The sequence below is a fragment of the Eretmochelys imbricata genome, chromosome 2 (assembly GCF_965152235.1).
Source record: "Eretmochelys imbricata isolate rEreImb1 chromosome 2, rEreImb1.hap1, whole genome shotgun sequence".
Taxonomy (NCBI): domain Eukaryota; kingdom Metazoa; phylum Chordata; order Testudines; family Cheloniidae; genus Eretmochelys; species Eretmochelys imbricata.
In genome coordinates this window covers 42718952-42733247 of record NC_135573.1, presented here as the reverse complement: position 1 = coordinate 42733247, position 14296 = coordinate 42718952, and the positions used below count along the sequence as shown (strand labels likewise).

The 14296-nt window shown below is 40.4% G+C and overlaps 1 protein-coding gene across 4 annotated transcripts in view; it reads left to right on the top strand.

Annotated features, from left to right (window-relative positions):
- Positions 1-14065, top strand: part of NDUFAF6 (NADH:ubiquinone oxidoreductase complex assembly factor 6) — a 29371-nt gene extending 15306 nt beyond the window's left edge. For 3 of the 4 annotated variants that reach the window (XR_013345086.1, XR_013345087.1, XR_013345088.1), the window contains exons 6-10: positions 6854-6987; positions 8782-8883; positions 11435-11735; positions 13508-13564; positions 13919-13937. Coding sequence is in view for 1 of the 4 variants with exons in the window: in XM_077809977.1 (XP_077666103.1) it covers positions 6854-6987; positions 8782-8883; positions 13508-13564; positions 13919-14047 (422 nt within the window). In the remaining 3 variants the exon portion in view is untranslated. Of the gene's footprint in view, positions 1-6853; positions 6988-8781; positions 8884-11434; positions 11736-13507; positions 13565-13918 lie in introns of all 4 variants that reach the window. The other variant, XM_077809977.1, reaches the window with a different exon arrangement.
- The last annotated feature ends 231 nt before the right edge of the window (positions 14066-14296 follow it).

Below are 14296 nucleotides of genomic sequence, written 5' to 3'. Positions count from 1 at the left end.
GGAAAAGGAGTGAAGAGTGTAGGGACAATGTCTAACTCTGTCTGCATATTGCCTAACACAATGGGCCCTTGTGTAAGAGAAAGCAGTAGGGTGAGAACTAACCACATGATTCTTGAGCCCTGGACTGTCAGACTGTGTACTTCTAATGTTGATAGTAATGATCTGCCTCCATGCTTTGGAGGAAAATCTTTGGTCTGACTTGCATCTTTTAATTTGATAGAACCAACTCTGGAGAATTTTGTACCTACCATGCCTGTCTCGGAGCTTACTTTTTCCCTCCCCAGCTCTGACGTTTTAGATGGACTTAAATAAATAAATAAAGCACAAAGAGATATGGCTAAGGTTTTAGCTATGGTACCACAGTCCAGGCCCAGATGTGTAGAGATGGCCATAATATAAATATTAAAGAATAATATTGAAAATGTGCTAAGAGAAGAAGCTGTGACTTCATAAAATACAGGCATACCTAAATTAGACAAGTTACATTCGTGAACTAAATATAATTTTGCAATGTGACATGGTAGCAAAGAACATCAATCTGATCAAGGGAATGGGGGAAAGCAAAATAAAAGGATATTTTGACTAGGCATCCAGTGAGGGGCTTGGGAATATAAATATACAAATATTTGAAGAGATTAAATGCCAAATTAAGTTTGCTATGTGAGCTAAGGTCTTTCTCTTCCCTGAACAGTAAAGCATAAACGTTCTGAGAAACCACACTTCGACAAATGGCTGCTACAACCTAAATCTCCCTTGCTGCAGATTAAGCTCATTACTTGTCCTACCTTCAGTGGACATGGAGAACAACTGATCACTCTTCTCTTTCTAATAGCTTTTAACATATTTGAAACTGTTATCAGGACCCATCTCCCAGTCTTCTTTTCTCAAGACTAAACATACCCAGTTTTTTTAAAATTTTTCCTCACAGGTCAGGTTTTCTAAACCTTGTATCATTTTTGTTGCTCCCCTCTGGAGTCTCTCCAGCTGAGGCCTCACCAGTGCAGAGTAGAGAAGAACAATTATTCCTGTATTTCAGGGGTTCTCAAACTTCATTGCACTGCGACCCCCTTCTGACAACAAAACTTACTACACCACCCTGGGGTGGGAGGGGAGGAGAGGGAACCAAAGCCTGAGCCTGCTGGAGCCTCACTGCCCCAGGCATGAGGGCCAAAGCCTAAGTCCCACAAACCTGGGTGCAGGGGCCCAAAGCCCAAACACAAGAGCTTCAGTCAGGCAGGGGGCCTGTAACCTGAGCCCCACCACCCAGGGTTGAAGCCTTCAGGCTTCAACCCCAGGTGGTAGGACTCTGGCTTCGGCTCTGAACCTGACCTCAGCAAGTCTAACGCCAACCCTGGTGACCGCATTAAAACGGGATCGTGACCCACAACCCACAGATTGAGAACTGCTTCTGTATCTCATAACACTCCAGTTAATATACCCTAGAATGGTATTTGCTATTTTTGTAACTGCATTGCATTGATAGCTCATAATAAATTTGTGATCCACTGTAACCCTCAGATCCTTTTCAGGAGTACTACTACCTAACCAGTTATTCCCCATTTTTTAGATGTGCATTTGATTTTTTCCTTCCTAAGTGTAGTACTTTGCACTTGTCTTTATTGATTGTCTTGTTGATTTCAGACCAATTCTCCAATTTATCGAGGTTACTTTGAATTCTAATCCTGTCATAGAATCATAGAATATCAGGGTTAGAAGTAGGGTGACCAGGTGAAACGAAGAAAATATCGGGACACATGGGGGAAGCACGGGGGGGGGAGGCATCCGGAGTTGCTGAAGCTGCAATATCGGGACAAACGGCATCCCGAACATGCATCGGTCGAGACATGGGACAAAGACCTAAAAACAGGGACGTCTGGTCACCCTAGTTGGAAGGGACCTCAAGAAGTCATCTAGTCCAACCCCCTGTTCAAAGCAGGACTAATCCCCAACTAAATCATCCCTGCCAGGGCTTTGTCAATCCTGACCTTAAAAACCTCTAAGGAAGGAGATTCCACCACCTCCCTAGGTAACGCATTCCAGTGCTTCACCATCCTGCTAGTGAAAAAGTTTTTCCTAATATCCAACCTAAACCTCCCACACTGCAACTTGAGACCATTACTTCTTGTTCTGTCATCTGCTACCACTGAGAACAGTCTAGATCCATCCTCTTTGGAACCCCCTTTCAGGTAGTTGAAAGCAGCTATCAAATCCCACCTCATTCTTCTCTTCTGCAGACTAAATCATCCCAGTTCCCTCAGCCTCTCCTCATAAGTCATGTGCTCCAGCCCCCTAATCATTTTTGTTGCCCTCCGCTGGACGCTTTCCAATTTTTCCACATCCTTCTTGTAATGTGGGGCCCAAAACTGGACGCAGTACTCCAGATGAGGCCTCACCAATGTCGAATAGAGGGGAACGATCACATTCCTCGATATGCTGGCAATGCTCCTACTTACACATCCCAAAATTCCATTAGCCTTCTTGGCAACAAGGGCACACTGTAGACTCGTATCCAGCTTCTCGTCCACTGTAACCGCTAGGTCCTTTTCTGCAGAACTGCTGTCTAACCACTTGGTCCCTAGTCTGTAGCAGTGCATGGGATTCTTCTGTCCTAAGTGCAGGCTCTGCACTTGTCCTTGTTGAACCTCATCAGATTTCTTTTGGCCCAATCCTCTAATTTGTCTAGGTCCCTCTGTATCCTATCCTTACCCTACAGCATATCTACCACTCCTCCCAATTTAGTGTCATCTGCAAACTGGCTGAGGGTGCAATCCAGGCTATCCTCCAGATCATTAATGAAGATATTGAACAAAATAGGCCCCAGGAGCGACCCTTGGGGTAGTCCGCTTGATACCAAGTGCCAACTAGACATGGAGCCATTGATCACTACCCGTTGAGCCCGATGAGCTAGCCAGCTTTCTATCCACCTTATAGTCCGTCCATCCAGCCCATGCTTCTTTAACTTGCTGGCAAGAATACTGAGGGAGACCATATCAAAAGCTTTGCTAAAGTCAAGGAATAACATGGTCACTGCCTTCCCCTCATCCACAGAGCCAGTTATCTCATCATAGAAGGCAATTAGGTTAGTCAGGCATGATTTGCCCTTGGTGAATCCATACTGACTATTCCTGATCACTTTCCTCTCCTCTAAGTGCTTCAGAATTGATTCCTTGAGGACCGGCTCCATGATTTTTCCAGGGACTGAGGTGAGGCTGACTGGATCCCCGGATCCTCCTCCTTCCCTTTTTTAAAGATGGGCACTACACTAGTCTTTTTTCCAGTCATCCGGGACCTCCCCCGATAGCCATGAGTTTTCAAAGATAATGGACAATGGCTCTGCAATCACATCCGCCAACTCCTTTAGCACCCTTGGATGCAGCGCATCCGGCCCCATGGACTTGTGCTCGTCCAGCTTTTCTAAATAGTCTTGAACCACTTCTTTCTCCACAGAGGCTGGTCAGTTCCTCCCCACACTGTGCTGCCAGTGCAGTAATCTGGGAGCTGACCTTGTTTGTGAAGACAGAGGCAAAAAAAGCATTGTGTACATTAGCTTTTTCCACATCCTCTGTCACTAGTTTGCCTCCCCCATTCAGAAAGGAGGCCACACTTTCCTTGATCACCTTCTTGTTGCTAACATACCTGAAGAAGCCCTTCTTGTTACTCTTAACATCCCTTGCTAGCTGCAACTCCAAGTGTGATTTGGCCTTCCTGATTTCACTCCTGCATGCCTGAGCAATATTTTTATACTCCTCCCTGGTCATTTGTCCAATCTTCCACTTCTTGTAAGCTTCTTTTTTGTGTTTAAGATCACCAAGGATTTCACTGTTAAGCCAAGCTGGTCACCTACCATATTTACTATTCTTTCAACACATCAGGATGGCTTGTTCCTGCAACCTCAATAAGGATTCTTTAAAACACAGCCAGATATCGGGGTGATCGAAGTCCAGCATTAGAACCAGGGCCTGTGATCTAGTAGCTTCCGCTAGTTGCCAGAAGAAAGCCTCGTCCACCTCATCCCCCTGGTCTTGTGGTCTTTAGCAGACTCCCACCACATCATCACCCTTGTTTCTCACACTTCTAAACTTAATCCAGAGACTCTCAGGTTTTTCTGCAGTTTCATACCGGAGCTCTGAGCAGTCATACTGCTCTCTTACGTACAATGCAACTCCCCTACCTTTTCTGCCCTGCCTGTCCTTCCTGAACAGTTTATATCTATCCATGCCAGTACTCCAGTCCTGTGAGTTATCCCACCAAGTCTCTGTTATTCCAATCACATCATAATTCCTTGACTGTGCCAGGACTTCCGGTTCTCCCTGCGTGTTTCCCAGGCTTCTTGCATTTTGTGTATAGGCACTTAAGATAACTTACTGATCGTCCTGCTTTCTCAGTATGAGGCAGGAGTCCTCCCCTCTTGCGCTCTCCTGCTCATGCTTCCTCCGGGTATCCCACTTCCCCACTTACCTCAGGGCTTTGGTCTCCTTCCCCCGGTGAACGTAGTTTAAAGCCCTCCTCACTAGGTGAGCCAGCCTGCTTGTGAAGATGCTCTTCCCTCTCTTCGTGAGGTGGAGCCCATCTCTGCCTAGCAATCCTGTCCTCCAAAGTGTTTGCAGTCTCCCATTTTAGTGGCATCTGCACATGTTATAAGCATGCTCTCCACACCATTATCCAAGTCATTAATGAAAATATTGAATAGTACTGGACCCAGGACAGACTCCTGCAGGACTCCACTGGATACATCCTCCCAATTTGACAGCAAATTATTTATAACTACTCTTAGAACAGTTTTTCAACTAACTGTGCACCCACCTTATAGTAATTTCATCTAGACCACATTTCTCTTGTTTCTTACAAGAATGTCACATAAGACCATGTCAGTAGCCTTATTAAAAATCAAGATATATCCTGTCTACTGGTTATCCTCTTCCCCCCGCCCCGCAATCCATTAGGACAGTAACCCTGTCAAAGAAGGACATTGATTTGGCATAATTTGTTCTGAAAATCCATGTTGACTATTATCCTCTAGGTGCTTACAAATTGATTGTTTAATAATTTGTTCCAGTATCTTTCAAGGTATCCAAGTGAGGCTGACTAGTCTATAATTCCCCAGGTCCTCTTTGTTCCTATTTTTAAAGATATAGGTATTGTATTTGCTCTTCTCCCTCACTCTGGGAGCTTACCTGTCCTTCATGAGTTCCTAAAAATAATTGCTAATGGTTCTGAGATTGTTTCGGACAGTTTCCTTCATTACGCTCGGGTGAATTTCATCAGACCCTGCCAGCTTAACTACATCTAACTTATCTTTAACCCATTTTTTTCCCTATGCTAGCTTGTGTTCTATCCTCCTTGTTGTTAATGTTAATTGTGTTAAGCATCTGGTCAAAAATAATTTTTTTTAGTGAATATTGAAACCAAATCGGCATTAAACACCTTAGCCTGCTTGATGTCATCCATTATTAGCTCTCCTTCCTGCTAGGTAGAGGACCTTCATTTTCCTCCGTCTTTCTTTTTCCTAATGTATTTATAGAAACTCTTCTTCTTGCCTTTTATGTTCCTTGCTAGGTGTAACTCATTTTGTGCCTTAACTTTTCTGATTTTGCGCCTATGTTCTTGTGGTATTTTTTTTTTTTATATACTCATCATTAGCAATCTATCCACATTTGTAGGCTTCCTCTTTGATTTTCAGTTATTAAAGAACTATATTGACTTCTTACTATTTTTTCATCTTTCCTTCACTCCTGGATAGTTTGCTGATGTGCCTTTAATATTGTCTGTTTGAGAAACTGCTCACTGTCCTGAACTGCTTTTTTCCTTAGATTTTCTTCCCAGAGGATCTTACCTACTAGTGTCCAAGTTTGTTAAAATCTGCATTTTTGAAGTCCGTTGTTGTTGTTCTGCTGCTCTCACTCCTTCCTTTCCTCAAAATCATGAATGCTATCATTTCATGCTTTCTTTCATCCAAACTCCTCCCTTCCACCTGCAGATTTGCAACCAATTCCTCCCTGTTGCTCAGAATCAAAACTAAAATGGGTGCCCCCTAGGTTGTTACTTCCACTTCCTGAAACAAGAAGGTGCCCCCAACACATTCCAAGAATTTACTGAATGTTTTATGTTTTGCCATATTGATTTTCTAACAGATATCTGGGTAGTTCCCCATTTTGTGTTTTGGAAATTTGTTTGTTCTAGAGACGCCTCATCCTTCATCTCCCGCTTTGGAGGTCTGCCTTGACATCGCTTCCCTTTTCCCCCCTCCATTTCAATTTCGGAATGTCAAAATGTTTTGTTTTAGTGGAAAATGTTGAAATCAAACAATTCAATATTTCTGAATCACATTTTTTAGAAATGTCTGTTCTGCTCCCGCCCCCCGCCCCAATTTTTGTCCAGATTTGGGACAAATCAAAAGTTGAAATGTTAGAATTTCCTTTGGGACAGAAATTCTGAATTTTCTTTGGCTTTGCTTAGTATTTATTGCTGAAATTTTATTCCTGGTCTCTTGTTCACTAGGGGTAAGGGGTTGCACTGATGTAACTACACTGATGTACTAGGGTAAACTGTACCAGTGCAAGTCAGTTTTCACACTGGTGTAGTGTATTTGTAATAGGAGTTTGAACTGGTTTAGCTACATTGGTATAGCTACATGAGTGCAAAAAATGCATTGTAGACTAGCCCTAAGAGAAGTCTCATTCCAGAATGTAGTAATCAGTCAGCTAGTTTACTAGCTTTCACCTCTGAGATTAGGTCTCAAGGACAATCTGTGAACATATGCTGTTTGAGGCAAATATATTCTTAACAGCTGTAACACTCAGGCTATTCTGTTGTTGATTATTTGGTTTTTAACCTTTTATTTCTGCAAATACAGGTGTGCGGGATATCCATGCAGACCATGCAGCCAGTCACATTGGGAAAGCACAAGGCATTGTCACCTGTTTAAGAGCAACTCCTTATCATAGTAAAAGACAAAAGGTCTTTCTTCCTATGGACATTTGTATGTTGGTAAGAAAGTATAGACTGGGAACAAACAATATAGTATCTCTAACTGCATCTCTCAGCTTTAGATATATAGTCTTTTCTGTTAGTCCAGAAAGTAAATGTCAAAGAGCCTAGTTGCTATTAGTAGAAGGTTCACTTCCTGTGGCTTGCAGTACCCCCAGCATGCTCTTTCAGTGACAGGGCTTGTCTTGGTCTTGTTGCTTTGCTTCCTTTGGGAGGTATGATTAGAGTGATTTTTATTTATTTTAGTGCTAGCTCACTGCAATTTTTTTTTTATTAAATCCAGTAGCATTTTAGGATTTTTCTTCATGTGCAGAAATACACATGGAATGGAAATCAGTTCCTTCCTCCCAGCCCTAAATTTTCTAGTGTTGGTCCCTTTGTTTCAGAATGAGCTCCCTAGCCTTCTCTTTGTTGTGCTGTGGTCATACTCTTGCTTTTTCTGTGCAACTCAATAGTAACTACAAGTATTTGCTCATTCATTGCTGTAGCACATAGGGTCTAGTTGTACAATTTGAGAGAACACCTAACTGGCACTGGAATTCAGCAGCCCTTTACAGGAACAGGTAATTGTCAATGACACAAGGATTAAAACACAAGTATCCCATTAATGTTCATATGAGTCTGTGGCTAAATCTATAGACAATAGCATTGAATATTTATTTAATAATTTCTCAGTTTGCATTTTCAAATTATGACCTCATTCTCATTGCTCTTATATAAATCCATCTAATTGTAGAAGTGCTTAAGGCACATGCACTAGTCTTTTATGAATATCATTTAAATGTGAATTAATATCCTTGATTTGATATTAATTTGGGTTGTTTTGTGTAGAATAATGAAGAGCTCCAAATTTGGTAACCTTTGGCTTTGCTTTCCTGCTAGATCAGTATTATGTGAATGGCACGGAAGCATAAAATGGCTGATATGTCGATCCCAAACAGTAACTCATGATGGCAGCTGGTTAGGCCTTCCAACTTTCTTACCTTTGTTTCAATATAACTTAATATCATATACCTATGTATACAAACACACACCCACACAGAATTGTGCTTGTCCTTGCCATCACAGCCACGCATGTGACTATGAAACTTTTCAGTCATCAGTGGGTGTAGGAGATGGGTGCAAAGGTAGACTGAGAGTGTTGCAGAGACAAGAGGTATCTTGGCAGCTAGTCAGAGTCACCAGATTACTCTTGAATCTGTGTCCTCTGTGTGGCTTTGTCTTCACTATAAAATTTTACCATGTTCAATCAGCCTTGTGAATAAATTAAGTTAGCTGACATGATACTGAACAAAACTCGTCTTAGTCTGCATTAACCAGTATCATGGTCACCATTGTGTCACCTAATTCAATTCTCAATAAATGTTCAAACATGGTACCATTTTGTAGTATAGACCAGCCCTATGACAATGCCTTTCTTCATGGACCAAACAGCTGTTTTTCGGGTTAATCCGTAACTTTTTCTTTTACCCTGCTTAGCCTCAGGTGGTGGTGGTGGTGTTTTTTTTAGCTTGACATGCAAGAAGTTGATTTCAGATTACCAGAATTTAAATTCTAGCTCAGTTATCCCTACTTACTACAAAGTATTCAGAGAGTCAGTTTATGCAAAGACTGAGTTAATTACTCTTTCCTGTCTTTTCCTTCACTGAGTTTTGCTTCCTACTGACTACTTTAAAAACATGCATAAACGTTTTTCAGATTTTTATTGTAGTCTGGCAGACAGGCAGGCTTCTGGCTTTCCTACTCTCTTGTTAATCAGAAACGTGTGTTTTGTTTTTTGCTCTTCCCTCTCAGCATGGAGTTTCGCAAGAAGATTTCATAAGAGCTAATCAAGAGAAAAATCTGAGAGATGTAATTTACAACATTGCCAGCCAGGCGCACATTCATCTAGAACATGTAAGTGTCCTCTTTTCTTGTTAATAGCATATAATCAATTTTAATGTTAAGAATTGTTGTCAGAATGTGGTCTTAGATGGTGCGTCTAGTTGGGCACCTTATTTATTGTATCAAATATTTTAAAAACACTTTTACCTTCATGTAGAAGTTCAATCTCCCATCCTCTATTCAGTTGTGGGCGCCTTTGCTGAAAGTGATCAGAAAGGTGCAGATCGCAAATACTTTGAGGAATATAGCCTTGTAGTGTTAAACTGATTGGAGAATAAACACACCAAAAAACTTATTCTAAAACAATAAAATAATTTTTGAATGGAGGTTCTTTTTATTGTAACACATTTGCATGAATTTTTCTATTTCTAGTGACAGCTCTATGTATGTATAACTACTGATTGAAAGCTTTTGCACATACAGTAGAACCTCAGAGTTATGAACACCTCAGAAATGGAGGTTGTTCATAACTCCTGAACAAAACATTTTAGTTGTTCTTTCAAAAATTTACAACTGAATATTAACTTAATACAGCTTTGAAACTTTACTATGCAGAAGAAAAATGCTGATTTTAACCATCTTAATTTAAATGAAACAAGCACAGAAAGAGTTCCCTTACCTTGTCAAATCTTATCTTTTTTTTTAAACATTCTGTTTTTTTAGTAGTTTGTGTAACACAGTGCTGTACTGTATTTGCATTTTTTATTATTATTTTTTTTTTTTGGGTGTCTCCTGCTACCTGGTTATGTACTTCCAGTTCCACATGAGGTGTGTGTGGTTGACTGGTCAGTTTGTAACTCTGGTGTTCGTAACTTGGAGGTTCTATTGTATGTCATTATGAGATGTAGGATATGCAAGGGCGTGCCTGCACAGATCAGATTCCAAGATCACAGCCACTGACTGTGTGCATGAGTTACTTTGTGTATTTTGGACATAGGAGCAATAATTACCAGGCATTCAGATTTTGCCTTTACATGCCAAACTTTTTTTCCCCTGAAAACTGCCTACTATATGCATAGTGAGCTGCACCAGCAATGTTTCTCTGGTTTTGTTTTTGCCCCAAGCCAGTCTGTTTGGGATCACTGTTTCAAACTTCAGTATTTGTGCAACGGCTTTGTCAAAGGTTGTTATTCACATGGATCAATTAGTGGATCCGAACTTAAGAAGCCGCACTGAGACCTATCCCTTACCTCTCTGCTATAAGTATTGAAAATAAAACATACAGGCTATGCTTATAAAAGCATGTTGGTACATACTAAATTAAAAGAACATTAAGGTGCAAAGACAAGCTTTCAAAAGTTAAATGCCAGAATTTAGATTGCCTGTGCAACCTTAGTTTATCCCCCTTGTGCTTATGCATTGTGATATTCTTTAATGACATAATTATACATGATGACATCCTTTTTTTTTTCCCCTCAGCATCCCTGCCTCATTTAATTAATGGGTCTTCAATATTTCTTTTTATTCTTCACAGTTGGCGTGTGTCACCAGACCTTATTTAACAAATGCTGCACGAACTGCAAAATGATTAACTCCCTAATGGGAATTTTTATGGTGCTCCCACTATAGTATCTGAATGCATCACAACATCTCTGTGAGGAGATGATTATTTTTATTTATTTATTTATTTTGTACAGCTGGGCAACAGAGGCACATAAAAATTAAAGTCAAAATTGTCAAGTGTCCATTAATTTTGGGTGCCCAATTTGAAACACCTAGGTCTTGATTTTTCAGGATGTTTGGTATTTATAGCACTTAGTGTTCAAAGCACATCTCAAACCAACTTCAGTTCCAGTTGTGAGTGCTCAGCACTTCAGCAAATCTGGCCCCAGATTTGGTTTCATTGGGCACTCTGAAAATGAAGAACATGCAGTTACATGCAGTTAGTGGCCAGCTGTGAAAAATTTGGTTTAAATGATTTGCCGAGTATTGATTAGGAACTCTGCAGCAGAGGCGGGGATATAATCCAGTTTTTCACAGTGGCATTCTACTTCCTTAAGCATGAGACCATCCTTTCTCTTCCTGCAGTCATCTGCCTCATTCACTACACATCTTCCGACTTCTGCATCATGGGTGCTGAATAAAGCAGGGGTTCTGTAGAAAAAACAGTATGTGATCATGTAATTATACACTAATTATAATCCAGACACACAAGGGGGGCAAATTAAGGTTGTGTGGGCATTTCCTAACTTTTGCGTGCTTGACTTTGCAACCTTAACATTCTTCTTAGGATTTTTTGAATATAATTTCCTAATTTAAAAAAAAAAATTCACCCCAAGAATTCTACCATGTAGAATCATGTTGACCCCCACTTTGCATCATCAGCATGATGCAGCTCTCATTCTGGGGTCCCTACACTGGAGGGCTGGGGGCAAGCTCGGCACATTGATCCCAGAATGTGGCCTTGCATGTCTGAAAGTTCAGCTCATCATCTCAAGCTGCATTAAGATGCAATCCCACCAGCTAGTGCACCTTTCTCGGGCCCAGAAGCAGTGTTCCACTGTTTGCAGCTGCTCTATGAACACCACCAACAATCTTGAATGGTTCTCACTGTGTCCTACAGCAACCTGCCCACCAGGAAATTGTCATATTCCTCGCAGCTCTTCTTGTGGCTCTGCAGATATTGGAGGATCATGCATCCTGTGCATGCAATGCTTCTGACAGTACCACAAACTCCGTAGTTCTGTCAGAGATGGCAGATGGTGACAAGCACCCTGCAGTTCCAGTCACCCTGCATGACTTGTTTGTGGCCCACTGTACATTGCACTGTCTTTTGGGAAGTTTTGGCGCTGGATGGGGGCAAGCTGTACCCTGGCATACTTACCCATAGTGCACTGCACTGTGCATCGACACAAACACTCCTTGTGAGTATACACACCGCCAATACAAGGAGACAGGTATTACGTTCACAAGTTATATAACAACTGTGGCGGCTTTATGCCAGCGTAACCCGTGCTGACAAGTTTTGTAGTGTAGACATGCCCTAAGTGATGTGATATGCTCATGCAAGGACAGTTACTGCAGATACTCAGGGAATGTTAAATTTATAACCAGTAGAGGGCAAAATAAGCTAGTGAAGAGAGGACTTTTCTTTAAAAGCTTAATGACTAAAATACAATGAAAACAATCAAAACTGGACTGAATACAAGTGAAAGTCCTGTTGCAAAGGCAGTCCCTTTTTAACAATCTTAAGTCCTGCTGACACTTCTTCCCCTCTCTTCCCCCCTTTTAAAAATATAGTTCTATTCTGAAATGTAACTCTGGAAAGATGGCTTCTGTTGGTTCTTTGTATGCTTCTCAATTGCTCAACATCAAATGTTCTCAGTTTACCAAGCAAGAAGATGTTTTTCTGTCAGCCTTTCAAGACATGGGAAAGTCAAGCTGGATCCTTTTCTAGCTCATGCATCGTGACCAGTAAATATAATCCAACAAAAGCGTATTGTAGGTTTAGTTAAGGGTTAAAACCTCAAAGGTTAAAATAAAAAATCCTGCTCTTTGGAATATTTAAGGGCTATTCCTTTCAGTTGAGGGCTGTTAAAGCTGTAGTTCAAGATTCAGCCTATTACTATTCCATTCTGTTTGTCCAGTTCTCCAAAGGGCTGTTTAGAAAAACAAGGAATTCAGTAATTGATATTCTTGGTATTTTTAAAGCTAAAAAAGCAGAAAAAATGCTTTTGGAAAAAACATTGATCCTGTATTTATAAATGAAGAAATATTAAAGGATAATTTTTTCTTTGTCTTTTAGGTTCAATGAGCTGTACACCTTGATTTAAAAATAATGCAACTGCAGTTTATGCTCAGTCCTGCAGTCAGATCTGTTGTCTCAGACCCCCACAGTCATGCAGAGCCCCATAGATATCAGTGGGGCTTTGCCCAGACAGAGAGGTCTGAGCTAGCGGTTCCAATGCTGCAATCGGATCCTAAGGCTATGTCTACACTACAGATGCTATAGCTACAGTGCTGCAGCTGTTCCGTGGGGGTGCCACCGTATAGATACTTGATACAGTGAGGGAAGTGGTTTTTCCATTGCTGTAGTTACAGCTGGTAGTTAGGTTGATGGAAGAATTTTCCCGATGACCTAGTGGTGTCTACACTGAGGGGTAGGTTGGCTCTGTCTCTCTCAGGGGTGTGAATTTTTTGTACCGCTGAATGACATAGCTAGGTCAACGTACGTTTTTGGCGTAGACCTGCCCTAAGTTATTAATTCTTATGATGTGGAGACCAGAAGTCAGCCCCCGTCATACATTGTTAACAGAAATAAAAGTAGTAAAACCATATTTCTGATATTAAACAAGCAGAACACGTGGGGAGCAGATCTGTGGAATAAAAATATACCAGTTTACGTAGTGAATTTTCTGATTATACCTACAGTTTAAGGCTGCGAAAAGGCACAGGAATGGTAACGGGCATCTCACAATATTAGACACTTGGTTTTGTAATTACTTCTATATACGCTGAAGGATGGTGCTTGATTTTTTATTTAATGAAAGTTGTACCTTCATTGCAGTATATTCAAACCTGAAAGATTCAAGCTCATGATAAATTTTGCCAGTTTGAGCCATTAAAACTCCGTATTTGAAGTTCACTTTGATCTGGTAACTTCCCTACGCAATATTTTTTTTCCTTCTCTTTTCAGGCTAGGTCCTTCAGTAAAAATGTTCCTGCCAAAGCATTTCCTGCCTTTCTCTATACAGTAAGTATGATAACAGTGCACTCTTTAAGTGGTGGAGTAATTTGTGTTTCGTTTGTTTATGAACGGTAATGCACCAAGTTAATTGTTAATTAGTAGTATTTTTTTATTATTCAATGGGCGTTCTGGGTGCTTAATATATCTGAAATTATGCCACCAATTTAGGTGCCTAAATATAGGTTCAGGTGTCTAACTGCCCAATAGTTTTTGTTTTTCTATTTTTTAAGGGCAAAATTTCTCAAAATGGTTTCCATGTATTCATAGACAGTCAAAAATGGTTTAGATATTTATAAAATAATATTGCATATGCTGCTGTTTGTGTCCATTATACATACTAACCCTTTTTTTCTCTTCTAGGTTACTTTAGAAGATTATTTATATAAAATACAGAAAGTAGATTTCGACATATTCCATCCAAGCTTACATCAGAAGAGCACGTTACTACCGTTGTATTTATATATTAGATCCTGGAAAAAAAAATATTAAAAATAGACATAACATGTCCGACTGAGTTCTGCTTTTTTTTTTTAAACTGATAATTTTATAGATATGTTTTTGTTAAATAAGTAACTTTGTTATACATTCTGTGAACTTTTCTTAATTGGAAGTAATACATGAGCATGACCTGTAGCTATTAGCTTCCTGATCATAGGAAAAGCTTATTCTTGTCAGTAAATTAGGCAGATGTGATTTGGCAGACACACAAAGAGTGGATATGAACTGTTCTAAGGTTAC